The following is a 13233-nucleotide window of genomic DNA, read 5'->3' as shown; positions in this document are numbered from 1 at the left end:
AGACTTTTCCATTTTTGAAGTGTAGTTGACTTCTCTGCTATGCTTGCTGAGCTCTGTGCTACAATGGAAGTGTTTTAAACACCCTGTAATGAAGGCTCTGAGTACCTAGGCACATTGTTCTTTGAGGGAAGGGGAAGAAAGAGATAGGAACAAGTTCCTCAAGCCAACTTACAAATCCTCCTTTTCTTAGACAGGAATCGCCCGGGGATGAGCTCAACACATACTCCACCATGCTAACGCCTAGTCCCCCACTCTCCGATCGTGGGGACAGTACAGAATTGACCTCACTGTTCACATGGAAACTCTGACCAGGTCTTCTCTGCACCATGATTGGCTGGGAAACTGAATGATCTACAAAAAAGATACACAAGTATGACACAGTGCAGCCAGAGGCCCAAACAAATTATGAGTGATGTCTCGTGGATAAAGCAATGTCTGGAAATCAGGAGACCCACCACGGTTGGCTGAGCCAAGGTTTCCTCTTGGGTCTTTCAATAAGCACTGAAATTCTACATAAGCTAAGGACACAGAATACACCCCTCCTCTATGTAGGATAACAGAGGAGTACAGCAGTTCACATAGCTAGGTAGATAAGCCAATGTTCACCTCTTTCAAGTTGCAGGATTTCTTTAATATTGTTTACTGGCAACAGCAAATCTTTCTGAGGACTCCATTGTAAATGGTCCCGAACACAGCTTGTCCAGTGCTGGGTTTTCTATCTACCCTCCCTAGAAGCTGTGGCTTCTATCTACCATTGCTATTTCTGCTCTCCCCAGCCCTCTTCAGGGGAAGTCTATCACAAGAATGTCTGTGCCTGGTGATTTCATTTGGCCCCACGCACATTTAAAGATTACTAGCCCATATATGGCACAGAACATCAACGGGGGAAAAAAGAATCATGAAGTTCAAAGTACAGGCTTGGATTTTCCAATTCCAGGCAAGCTGACAGCAGCACAAAGTGAAAACTCTGAGCTAAAATTATGATCATTTCAAATGAGTCCATTCTTCTGTGACTAGTGCTTCAGAAAATATTGAGGATTTGATTTTGTGTTAATTATTTTTAATATATTACATCATCTAAGCTACTTAGTGGCAATTATAGTACTGGACAGGACATTTGCTTGGAGTGCTTCTGCCACTGATGTGAAATTCATGACTTGCCAAGTGCTGAGGAAGGGAGCTCTAAGACAGGCATAAATCACAGTAGAGACGCTAGAGCTAGATTACCTGATGTTCCCCAGGCACTGTCTCGCCATTGATCACCCAGGAATATTCCTTTTGGTCCATCTTTGCTGGATTCATCTGTTTCCCAAAACTTTTTACCTGGCAAGAGCTGCTGCAAATTAAAAATAATAGATGCTTTTAAAGAATTCATAAAGAATGAAAGTACAGCAGTCAACACTTTCTTTAGACAAGGGTATTGAAGATGCTCATGGGCCCTTTAGGTCTCAATCAAAGTGTTTTGGCTACACAGCTGTGATCAGAGCACTATTCTTACTTGGTAAAAGACACAGAAAGGCCTAAAGCAAGGGGACACTAATTATAAATATCTAGAATCATTCATTTAGTCTAGGTGAAGATTTCTGAGGAGGAGGTAAATGTACAAACATTGCCTTACTAGCTAACTGCTTGCTAAGAGGGCTCTAATTGCAAAAGAATGTGTCTGCAGCTGTTACCATACATACTGTCTGCACATGCACTGCCTGACCATACAAAGTTACTCCAGTCAGAGCCCGAACCCAGCTTTGAATCCCAGCCATGGAATGCTAGAAACAACTTCTATTAACCAACAACTTTCCTAACACATCCACCTGTTCTAAGATTTTAGAAAAAGAGAAAAGCCATTCATCTACTTCTAGAAGGGAAAACCAATTTCTTAACCTCTGTTAGGTTTAATACAAGCTTGATATTGCCATTAAAGTGACTTCAATCAAAGAAACAGTGGTCACAGTTACAAAGGAACATTCCTTAAGACTGCTAATCGTTCTTGGTCTGGTCACTAGCTTTACTTAATAAACTCTTACTTCCTCTAATTATGTTTTCTTTTCAACGGCTATTCCTCAAACAGGATACCAAGAAGCTTGAGATAAAATGTAATCACTATTTCTGAGCATAAGAAAGCATACCTGAAGAGCTGACCTAGGCAATGTCAGAAATGGAATGCTGACTTTCAGTAATAAAGCACCAGAAAGCCCAAGAGTTCCGCTCTCCTCCTGGACAGGTTGAACTTTCCAACTTATTAACTACACCTGAGCATAATACAGAAAACGAAGTTGGGGCAGTGGTGGTGCATGCCTTTAATCCCAGCACTTGGGAGGCAAAGCTAGGCGGATCTCTGTGAGTTCGAGGCCAGCCTGGGCTACAGAGTGAGTTCCAGGAAAGGCGCAAAGCTACACAGAGAAACCCTGTCTGGGGGGTGGGGGGTGGGAGGCAAGAAAATGAAGTTTTCCACAAAAACGAATCCCAGCTTTCCAGCCTCACTTCTGCTTTCTCAGTAAATTGTTAACACACTATAAACAAATTCCATCAAACTATTGCATGGGCATAGGCCACTACACGAACCCAAGCAGTCTACTACCTTTTTCAAACAGAAAGAACCCTACCTAACAAAAGACTTCCAGTCTGGCATTTAATTGTCCAAATGCTAGGCAGTCTCAAAGACAGACAGTTAAATCACAAGCATCAGTCAATCCTTCATCGGTGCTTTTGGGGTCTGTTAACTAGAGTTGCTTGGGAGAGAAAGAGGGAAAAGAAGAGAGAGGAAACACGTTTCCAAATAAGCTAAGCAGGAATCAGGAATCCCTGCTGAGTAAGTCTGATGTGCCCTGGGAACTACCATTAAACTGCCCTCGGCCTTCTCCTCTCTTTTTGATGCCAAACCTGTTTTTCAGAGGCTATGCCAATCAAAAATAACAGCAAGTACCAACAGCTTCTTGGGAAACATATTCAGTAGCATCAGACATCAGCAAAATCATGGTCAAATTCCAGAAGAGATACTGAAAATTATTAACTCTATAAGGGACAATTAAAAGAATTCCTGCTTTCACGTTCTATTTCTCTTTTTCATCTTATAAATGGCCTATCCAAAGAGCCCACAAAACCTCCTGACTCCCTGGCTGTACCCCTATGGCCACTCCCACCTTTAAGTCTGACAAAAATCCTCACTCTTCGTTTGAAGAGGGTGAGACCAAACAGGAGTCCCAATTTAACACCATCTTTGTATCCAAAAAGAAGCAACCTATCAACACAATCTGTGTTGGTTAATTTTATGCTCTGTGAAATGGAGCCAAAGTGATTGATTGAAACCAGTCCTATGCTGCCATTTTTTTCAATTGTAGACCTTCTCCACATAAACTCAAGAATAGCCTTGCTATGGTTTATCAAGTTGGTAACAAAAAGCAGCAATCTTTGAGTTCAAGGTGTCAAAGGAGACTTGTGGGATTCTGATGTCGTTAACTATTGTCGATGGGGCTGTCACAACATGCAAAGCAGCAAGTACAGGTGAACAGATGAAAGCAAAGTGTTCCTAGGCTCGACTCCTTAAAAGGGAAGCAGTACAGCAAGCACAAGATACAGCACTAGAAAGTGGAGATTTGGGGGGCTGGTGAGATGGCTCAGGGTGAAGGTACTTGCCTCCAAACCTGATGACTTGAGTTCAATCCCTGGAACCTACATGTTACAAGAAGAGAACCAACTCCACATGTTGTCCTCCATACACAAACTATGGCACACCAGTCCACAAACATACACATATGCACACAAATAAATTAACAATGAAACAAATTAACAATGTAAAAGAATAATTAAGGTAAAAAGTCTACTTCCTATTAGTAACAGATGCAAGCAGAATACATATATCAAAAATGTGTTTCTAGCTCACTGAGTCAACCAGTTCTACTACTAAAAATAAAAAACAAGTACTAAATAGATGTTAGAGGTAACCCCCACAGCATTAGAGCTCCATATACATTTGTGAAGTGGAGATCAGTTAACTACTATCAGTGAGAACAGCAGACACTATTTGGGCAAGTTCCCAAGAGATAAAGAGAAAGAAGAGGGAAGAACAGAGTGCAGCATGCTGATTGGGGCCAGCCAGGGTAGAAAGGGTGAGTTGCTCGGATGCTCAGCAAACAGGAAAGCAATCCCTGAACCAGGGATCTGGGCAAAGTTAAAAGCAAGCTTAGTTAAGAACCTAGCATTTCTCCCTTTACTGTAAAACCTACTGTCTGTACTCAATTGTGGTAAGCACAAGAGCTGACTGCAAATGACCTGGTCCCGATGTACTGTAAACAGGCCCTGATAATGGGATGCTGTGAGGTCACAAAAGTCTATAGTGCACTGCACTGCTTCTGTTTCCTCCTACTACCACCACTGCCCAGCTTGCTCACTTTTAGACAGTTGCTATGCTGTGAACCACACCAGAAAGTGGCCCACTTGGCACAGAATCAAAAGAGATCCCTACACAACAATTCACTAGGACTTCAATTCACTAGGAACTGGAGTCCTGAGTCCATGAAGACCAGGATCCTGACATCAACCACATGAATTTGGAAGATCCTTCTCTGATAAAGCTGAGCAAATATTCAGACCTGGTAGACATCGTACCTGCAGCTTATAAGAGGCCTTAGGAAGTCATGAGATTTAAACAATGGCCTTCTAAGCTGTCTGGGATGTGGAGGAACTGATCCAATCATGACTATGTATTTCAAACACTTGAGTTTGTTTTTAAGAAACACTTCTTGCCTGGTGGTGGCCTTTAATCCCAGCATTCCAGCACTCAAGGCTGAGACAGGAAGATCTCAGAGTTTGAGGTCAGCCTGGTCTACAAAGTGAGTTCCAGGACAGCCAGGGAGGGTTCTTACACAGAAAAACCGTGTCTGTTGGGGGGGGGGGGGAGGAGACTGACTTCTCATCCCATTTGTTATAGCTAAATCCCAGAGCTGGAAAGTACAGTGGTTTTTGATTTAGGAAAAAGTAATTAGCTCTGTCATTCCATGTTCTCCCCTACTCTGGCTTCTAACCCTTCCACAGTGATAATAAGTAGCTTTCAAATGCTGAATGACACGCAGTGGCAACACTTTCAACTTTTTATTCAATGTCAATGAGAGTAAGAATATCTACCATCAATGCTGATGTTAAAACAGAACTAGGTAACAACTTTATTATAAAACAAAATCAAGATCCAAGAGCCACTTAAATTCAGCAACCACCCCACTGGAGGTAATTCTATCCACCACATAAGTGACTTCCCCACAAGCCAACTCATTGCCAAAAACAAGTAGTTGCCAAACTTTCACTTCAGCCAGACTTAACCTCAATCACTGCAAATTTAAATGCAACCACATTATTTGTGAGATATGGAGTGGGGGAGAATTATTGACAATCTACACAAAGCAACATTCCTAGCCAGCAGACTTTCTCTTTTCTTCTGTGGAACAGGTAAGCCCAGGCAGACTTGGAACTCCCTAAGAAATCCAGGCTGATTCCAGCTCTTGGCAATCCTCCTGCTTCAGCTTCCTGGTGCAGAGATTACAGCCAAAAGTCAACAAATCTCAGGACAGCTTTACAAAATTCACTTTAAGGGAAAACTAGGCTATAAAAGATTATAATCTGATGATTGTTTTCTTTCTTTCTTTCTTTTCTGTTTTTGTTTTGTTTTGTTTTTCGTGACAGCGTTTATCTGTGTAGCCCTGGATGTCCTAGAACTCGCTCAGAGATTTCCCTGCCTCTGCCTCAAGTGTTGGGATTAAAAGCGTGCGCTGCCGCCACCACCGCCACCGCCGCCACCACCACCTGGCAAGATCAGCCAATTCTAAAGGAAACCAATGAGAACTAGGAATTGGTCCAAAAAAAGCCAAGGAGACAGATGCAGTTGGACTGTTAACCCAGTTGGCACGTAGGAAAAGAGCAGAGGCCTCCAGTCCACACCTATGAAGGCATTTTGAGTATAGGAGACACTGCAGTCATGAGTCTGACGCCTTCTCCAACTCTAATGCTAGCAGCAAGCACCTGCTCAGAACTGAATTCCTGAGCCAAGCACACGGTGACCCAGTCCACTGAGAGCTAGTTTTTCCTCAGACTGCAATTAGGCTTTTACACATTAGTATCTTATGGTTCTAGTTAGAGTGGGGTTAACGTCATAACGCAATTTATGAGCAATACAGACCTACTTTTAAGATCTATAAATCGCCAAGAGGTGGTGGCGCACGCCTTTAATCCCAGCATTCAGGAGGCAGAGGCAGACAGATCTCTTTGAGTTTTGAAGTCAGCCTGGGCTACAGAGCTAGTTCCAGAAAAGGTGCAAAGCAACACAAGAGAAACCCTGTCTCAAAAAACCCAAAAAAAAAAAAAAAAAAAAAAAAAAAAAAACCAAAAAAAAAAAAAAGATCTACAAACCAGTTGGGCGATTGGTGGTGCACTCCTTTAATCCCAGCACTCGGGAGGTAGAGGAAGGCAGATCTCTGTGAGTTCAAGGCCAGCCTGGTCTATAGAGTGAGTTCCAGGACACAGGACAAACAGGGTTATACAGAGAAACCTTATCTCCAAACCGCACCCCCAAAAAAGAAAGACAAACCTACAAATGGGGTGGGGGTAGGGGGGTTGTTGTCATCTTGCCATCCTCAGCAATAGAACAGACCTTGTTCTCTTTCCCTATAATGTCCCATCAAATGGAATTCCTAATTGGATAGAAGGAAAAATATGCCATTTTATCTTCTGAACCATAGGTTCATACAGGAAATACTTAAACCAGTTAACACTTTGTGAGACTTCGAGAAAGTAGGAGAGAAGTACTAGTGTACAAGCAATTAGACACTCGGAAAACTGACATATTGCCTAGGAACACCTTCCCTGTTTTTTAAGTCTAACAAAAAAAGAAAATAAAGTTATACTCAGTGGAATATGGTTACACATACATGCCTGTAATCTCGGTAATCAGAAGCAGAGGGAGAATTATCACAAATTCACTGTAAGCCTGTTCTACACCAAGTCTAAGCTGGCAAAGACCTTGTCTCAAACATTTAAAACCAAGAACCTCACAGTCATCGTACATCCCTTATTAAGGATCCTTTAACACACGACGACTCTAAGGTAGCTTCCTTAGTTCAGTGATAATATATAGGAACTCTCTGAATTCCACGCTTGACTCAAAAATCATTGTCTGCCTCATCTCACCTTATAAATGACCATCAAATGAAATGATACAATACAGCTCACAATGAAGAACTACTACTACTCTAGAGGAGAGGAGTAAGACTTCCCCAACCCAACCTGGGTATGGTAGCGCACACTTGTAATCCCTGCACTCAGGGGACAGAGGCAGGTAGATCTCTGTGACAGAGAAATAGGGGGGTGGGGGAGGCCGTGCGACTTCCCTGATACAAGGCTGCCCAAATGTCCTCAGCCCTCAGACAAAACTAGCACAGTGCCACCTAGGCCACTGAAGTAAAAAATCACTAGCCAACCAAACCCCACAAGAATCCTGACTACAGCTCTGCAGAACCTAAAGAAGCTATTACTATTATTGAGCTATTATTGAGGATTAGCGTGTATGACCATATCAATTCTAATATTTGCCTAGGGAAGTATCCGTGAGGTTCTCTGAGGGCCTTAACAGCAAGTGTGCATTCTTTCTGCTTCACTACGCTCTAAAGGGTTAACTGCTTATACTTGTAAACCCATGTTGCAAATATCTACCCACCTCTTCTCCACCACCACTCCCCCCCCCCAACACACTACTCCCAGGAAAACTTGGCTTATAAGACACACAGCGATGCTTACAAACTCACAGGCATGATCAGGTCTCATGTTATCATAACTGGCTACTCAAATTTCCAAGCCTACAAGTCTCTTCATATCTATTCTCATCACTCTGATTACATTAAGTCAGAAAAAGGGCCTTCTGAGACTGAAAGGTGAGCTATGATGGTGATTGCAGTAATTCACAAGTCCATGAAAAAAAAACAGCATTTCCAGAACCTTCTCAAAACCTTAACTCCATCAAATTTAGCTAGTCCCTCCATACCAGATTGTTATGAAGCCAAAGGAGACACCCAGAAAGTGTTCACAAATGCCATGACCTATACAGATGCTAAGTCATTATTCTGTTTATTATAGTTTTTTGAGGGAGTTGTTTTATTTTGGGGTTTTGGTGGTGGTGGTGGTGGTGGTGTGTGTGTGTTGGGGAGTGGGGTTCGAGACAGTTTCCCTGTGTAACAGTCCTGTCTGTCATGAACTTGCTCTATAGACCAGGCTCACCTGGAACTTAGAGAGATATCCACCTGCCTCTACCTCCTCAGTGCTGGCAAATTAATGGTATGCACCACCATGCCTGGCTCTTTATTTAAAGTTTTATTCAAGTTTGAAAAACAAAAAAACAAGCCAATCTGGGATATAGAGAAAGCTAGTCTCTCAGAAAATAAAGAAATAAAAGTATAAATCAATTATTGACAAAACTTTTAAAATAAAGACTGAGTCATTCATTAACTGCTACAATTCTTTCAGGGGTTATAGGGGTGGGGGAGTTGTCAAAATCAGAATGAATAAAGGGCCATCTGAATTCCCAAGAATTTATCTGAACAACAACAAAACAAACAAAACAAAACGCCTCTTCAATCTGCCATGGTACAACAACTCAAGACTACTAGAGAATTACCACATACCTGGGTTACAAACAAGATCCTTTCTCAACACACATAGACTTTCTTCCCCACCCAACAAAATGCAATAAAGATTTTTAAAGAAAAAGACTGCCTCTCTTTGTGCATTGTTCTCTTTTGGATCAAGATGCAAAATTTGTCGGCGATGGTGGCACACTCCTTTAATCCCAGCACTTGGGAGGCAGAGGCAGGTGGATCTCTGTGAGTTCAAGGCCAGCTTGGTCTACAGAGTAAGTTCCAGAACAGGCTCCAAAGCTACACAGAGAAACTCTGTCTCAAACAAACACACACACAAACACACACACACACACACACACACACACAAGGGGGGGGAGGGGGAGGGAGGGAGGGAGGGAGGGAGGGAGGTGGAGGTAGAAAGAAGAAAGAAAAAGAAATCCAAGATGGACCTGGAAGATGGATCAGTGGGTAAAGGTACTTCCCTAATGGCCTAAGATTAATCTTCAGAACCTGTATTGTGGAGGGAGCAAGCTAACTGCCCCTAAAATTGTTCTCTGACCTCCACATGCCTATCCACACACATAAAAGATTTTTTGTTGTTGTTGTTTTAGAATTAGAATGATACCAGGGATAATGGCACACATCTGTAATCCCAGCACTTGGAAGGCAAAAGCAGGGGCCTGAATCTGAGGATATTACATAGTAAGACTCTCTCTTTAAAAATAAAAATAGAGCCGGGCGGTGGTGGCGCACGCCTTTAATCCCAGCACTCGGGAGGCAGAGCCAGGCGGATCTCTGTGAGTTCGAGGCCAGCCTGGGCTACCAAGTGAGTTCCAGGATAGGTGCAAAGCTACACAGAGAAACCCTGTCTCGGAAAACCAAATAAATAAATAAATATAAATAAAAAATAAATAAATAAATAAATAAATAATAAAGCCAGGTGGTGGTGGCACACGCCTTTAATCCCAGCACTTGGGAGGCAAAGTCAGGCGGATCACTGTGATTTCGAGGCCAGTCTGGTCTACAGAGCAAGATCCAGGACAGGTACCAAAACTACACAGAGAAACACACACACACACACACACACACACACACACACAAAACCACCAATGAATAAATAAAATAAAAATAACAAAAATCAGTGCTTATTGATGTTAACAAGATTATGAATTCCTTGCTGAATTAGTAGGGACAGCAAGAGAGCACAGCAAATAATGGTGCTGTCATTAAGCCTGATCACCTAAATTCAATCCCTGAGACCCACATAGTGGAGAGAACTGACTCCTTCAAGTTGTACTCTGACCTATAAACATACAAAGTGGTAAGTACACACCCATGTGTATACACACACAATTTCAACATTTTTAAATATCTTTAACAGTTTACAACTCATAGTCTAATAAATGAAGCCTGATATTAAGTGATCTTGAGTTCACTACAAATAAACCATTTTCTTTTAAGCAGACAACATTTGCTTCAACATGAATTCAAAATGACAAAAGCTGGTGGTAATTTAGGAGATTATACTGTATTATTTGACAATTTTTAATACGTAAAGTTGCAGCTAAGTTTACAAATGGTAGCTTAAATAAGAAGCAATAAAAATCATCACTGGCTTCATCACAAAGCCAATTATTCTATTAAAATAAACATATGACAGGGCTGGGTTTGTGGCTCAGTTGTTGGTGTACTTGCCGAACCTGCAAAAGTCCTCAACTCAATGCCCAGCGATACATGAACCCTCAGTGTGGGAAGGAATTTTTTAAAAAAGATTATCGTGTGTGTGTGTGTGTGTGTGTGTGTGTGAGGAGTGGTGTGGTGAGTGTGTAAGAAGAGGGAGGGGAGGGGAGGGGAGGGGGGGGGGGGGGGGGGGGGGGGGGGGGGGGGGGGGAGGGGAGGGGAGGGGAGGGGAGGGGAGGGAGGGGAGGGGGGGGGGGGAGGGGAGGGGGGGGGGGGGGGGGGGGGGGGGGGGGGGGGGGGGGGGGGGGGGGGGGGGGGGGGGGGGGGGGGGGGGGGGGGGGGGGGGGGGGGGGAGGGAAGGGGGAAGGAAGGGAGGGAAGGGGAAGGGAAGGGGGAAGGGAAGGGAAGGGAAGGGAAGGGAAGGGAAGGGAGAGGAGGAGAATGTTTGCCATGTGTGCTCGAGATGTCACAGCCAGAACAACTCCCCTGGCACTGGATCACAGACAGCTTGGGAGTAGCAGTAAAAACCCTGACCCATCTCTCCAGCCCCTGAAACTAACAATTTCGTTTTTCCCTGGGTTATAAGGCACTTCTGATAAGCAGGGTTAGTGCCATTCAACACCAGTTACATTGCAGTGAAACCCACCTATCACTTGGCTGCCCAAGATAGTCATTGATTCTTCCTTCCTGAATCTAAAAAATCCAATGCTGATTTTTCTGTCTGTGGAAAAAGTTTCTCCAGCAGCAAATGCATGTCTATAATCCCAGCACCCAGGATGCTGAGGCTGGAGTGCAAGGTCAGCCTGTGTTCAAAGCAAGAAATCCACTTTTGATGGTCTATTGTTTTGTTTTGTTTTTTGTGTGTGTGGAGGGGGGGACACGGACACAGACTACGGACACCAGGGTTTCTCTGAATAGCCCTGACTGTCCTAGGACTCACTCTGTAGACAGGCTAGGCTCAAACTCAGAGATCTGCCTGCCTCTGCCTCCAAATATACCTGCATGTATATGATACACATATACATAATGATATAGTCACTGAAGAAATTCTTCACATGGGGTGAAAAGACAGTCTATAGTACCTCAGGTGTGAAGCCCTAACAGGAGGTTAAGAACCCTGTAGGACCATGTGTGTGCCTGGTGTCTGCAGAGGTCAGAACTCTAGAGGCACTGGATCCCCTGGAATTGAAGTTATGGATTTGTGATCCATCATGAGGGTGCTAGGAATCAAATCTGGGTCCTATGCAAGAGGAACAAATGCTACCAAACATTGAACCATCTCTCCAGCCCCTTGCAAAGAAATTTAATTCCCTCCAAAACAATTAAAAATGTAACCTAGTAAAACTCAAATGCTGGGGGGGGGGGGCCGCAGGCGGGACCTGTAGGATGCCACTCAGCTTTCCCACTGCTTTACTTATTCATCTTATTTACTATGATACAGAGTGGCAGTCAGGGACTTTTGTGTGCTTGACAAGTCCTCCACCCATGAGCTACATCCCCAGCCCTCAGAGAAAGTTTGGGGTTGATTTTGTTTTTGTTTTTTTTTAAACTGTAATTCCTTTCTTTTTCTTTTTTTCAAGTTTTTTTTTTTTTTTTAATGTTTTGCATGTATACCACATGAGTGCCTGGTGCCTTCAGAGGTCATCAGATCTCTTGGAAATGGAGTTATGGATGGTTGTGAACCGCCATGTGGGTACTTGGAATCAAACCAGGTCCTCTGCAAGAAGGACTCTTAACCACTGAGTCATCTCTCCTGCCCTTGTTAACTGTAATTACAAATTAAAAATCAAGACCTATTATAATGAACAAGAATGCAACTACTGAAACAAATTTATTACTTAAGTTTTTTTTTTAAACTGGGAATCTATTCTGTAGTCAACTGAAGCACAAAGGGCTAATGTAGAGAGACTTTGTTTCATCCATCCAGAAGGAATTAAGGTGCCCTGAAGAACCACTATGAACTGCTGAGAAACTAAGAGGTATATATCTGTGGAGGGGGATGGAGATATGAAGAACTGATGCACTTTAGAACACCCATCAGTCAGCGCTGCAAGCTGGCTTTTGACGATCCCTATACTCTGATACATAGCCATTAAGAGCAACTTGTCCTGAAACAGTCCGCAAAAAAACATGCTGCTTTCAGGAAGCAAGTCCTTCAAAGACATCTGGACACACTGATAGCACTCAAAGGTGCTATCACTTGTGATGCACTGACCTGGAGACAAGTCATACGCTGACTTCTCTCCACTGAGAACTCCTAGAGTGCACTAAAGCTTTCTTTACAAGCTCCCACTTCAAGTTACTGAAACATTGACAAAGGTAACTTGTCTCTAATCTTAACACTTGACAAATTGACAATCAGTCTACAAAAATGACAGGAAGAAATACACAATAAAATAAAAGTACGTTGTCTGTCAAGTTACCTACTGATGAAGTCACATGCTTTTATTCATGTATAAATGATACAGCTGATCTGTGTTCTAAGCACATTCCTGTTAAAATGGGCCTATATGTTACTAAAAAAAAAAAAACCTACACAATTTTTCTTGATAGCCTAATGTACATAAGACCCGCCCCAGATCCCTTACCACAAAGTTCAGGAATAAGGCAGTGCGAACACCATTTCAATCAACACCCTCTAGATCCTGAAATTCCAAACAAATGCAACACTCAACTCATGCCCATGGTCAGTCGGCCTCTCTAGTGCTCAAGTGTGAGCAATACTATGCCAGAGACAGGAGTGCCCTTTCCATGCATTCTCAGAAATGACTATTTATCTATAATAGATATATATATATATTATATATTATATTATATATATATATATTATAATAGCTATTTATACAGGGAATAACAACACAGAAAAGACTTTCTCTAAGTGCTCCATTATGAGAACCACACCAAAATACAATGAAATAAGTTTGATGTTCTCTGATTC

The 13233-nt window shown here is 42.7% G+C and overlaps 1 protein-coding gene across 18 annotated transcripts in view; it reads right to left on the bottom strand.

Moving 5' to 3' along the window:
- Positions 1–13233, bottom strand: part of Pum1 (pumilio RNA binding family member 1) — a 125806-nt gene that overhangs the window by 66322 nt on the left and 46251 nt on the right. For 10 of the 18 annotated variants that reach the window (XM_028887636.2, XM_037202980.1, XM_028887639.1 and 7 more), the window contains exons 4-5: positions 1228–1336; positions 173–351 (exon numbers count right to left, since the gene is read on the bottom strand). The exons of 7 other annotated variants lie outside the window; for them this stretch is intronic. In XM_028887636.2, the coding sequence (XP_028743469.1) occupies positions 173–351; positions 1228–1336 (288 nt within the window). The remainder of the gene's footprint in view (positions 1–172; positions 352–1227; positions 1337–13233) is intronic. One more of the 18 variants, XM_028887637.2, reaches the window with a different exon arrangement.

The sequence above is a fragment of the Peromyscus leucopus genome, chromosome 2 (assembly GCF_004664715.2).
Source record: "Peromyscus leucopus breed LL Stock chromosome 2, UCI_PerLeu_2.1, whole genome shotgun sequence".
In the NCBI taxonomy this organism is placed as follows: Eukaryota; Metazoa; Chordata; class Mammalia; order Rodentia; family Cricetidae; genus Peromyscus; species Peromyscus leucopus.
This window is presented reverse-complemented; position numbering and strand designations above follow the sequence as displayed.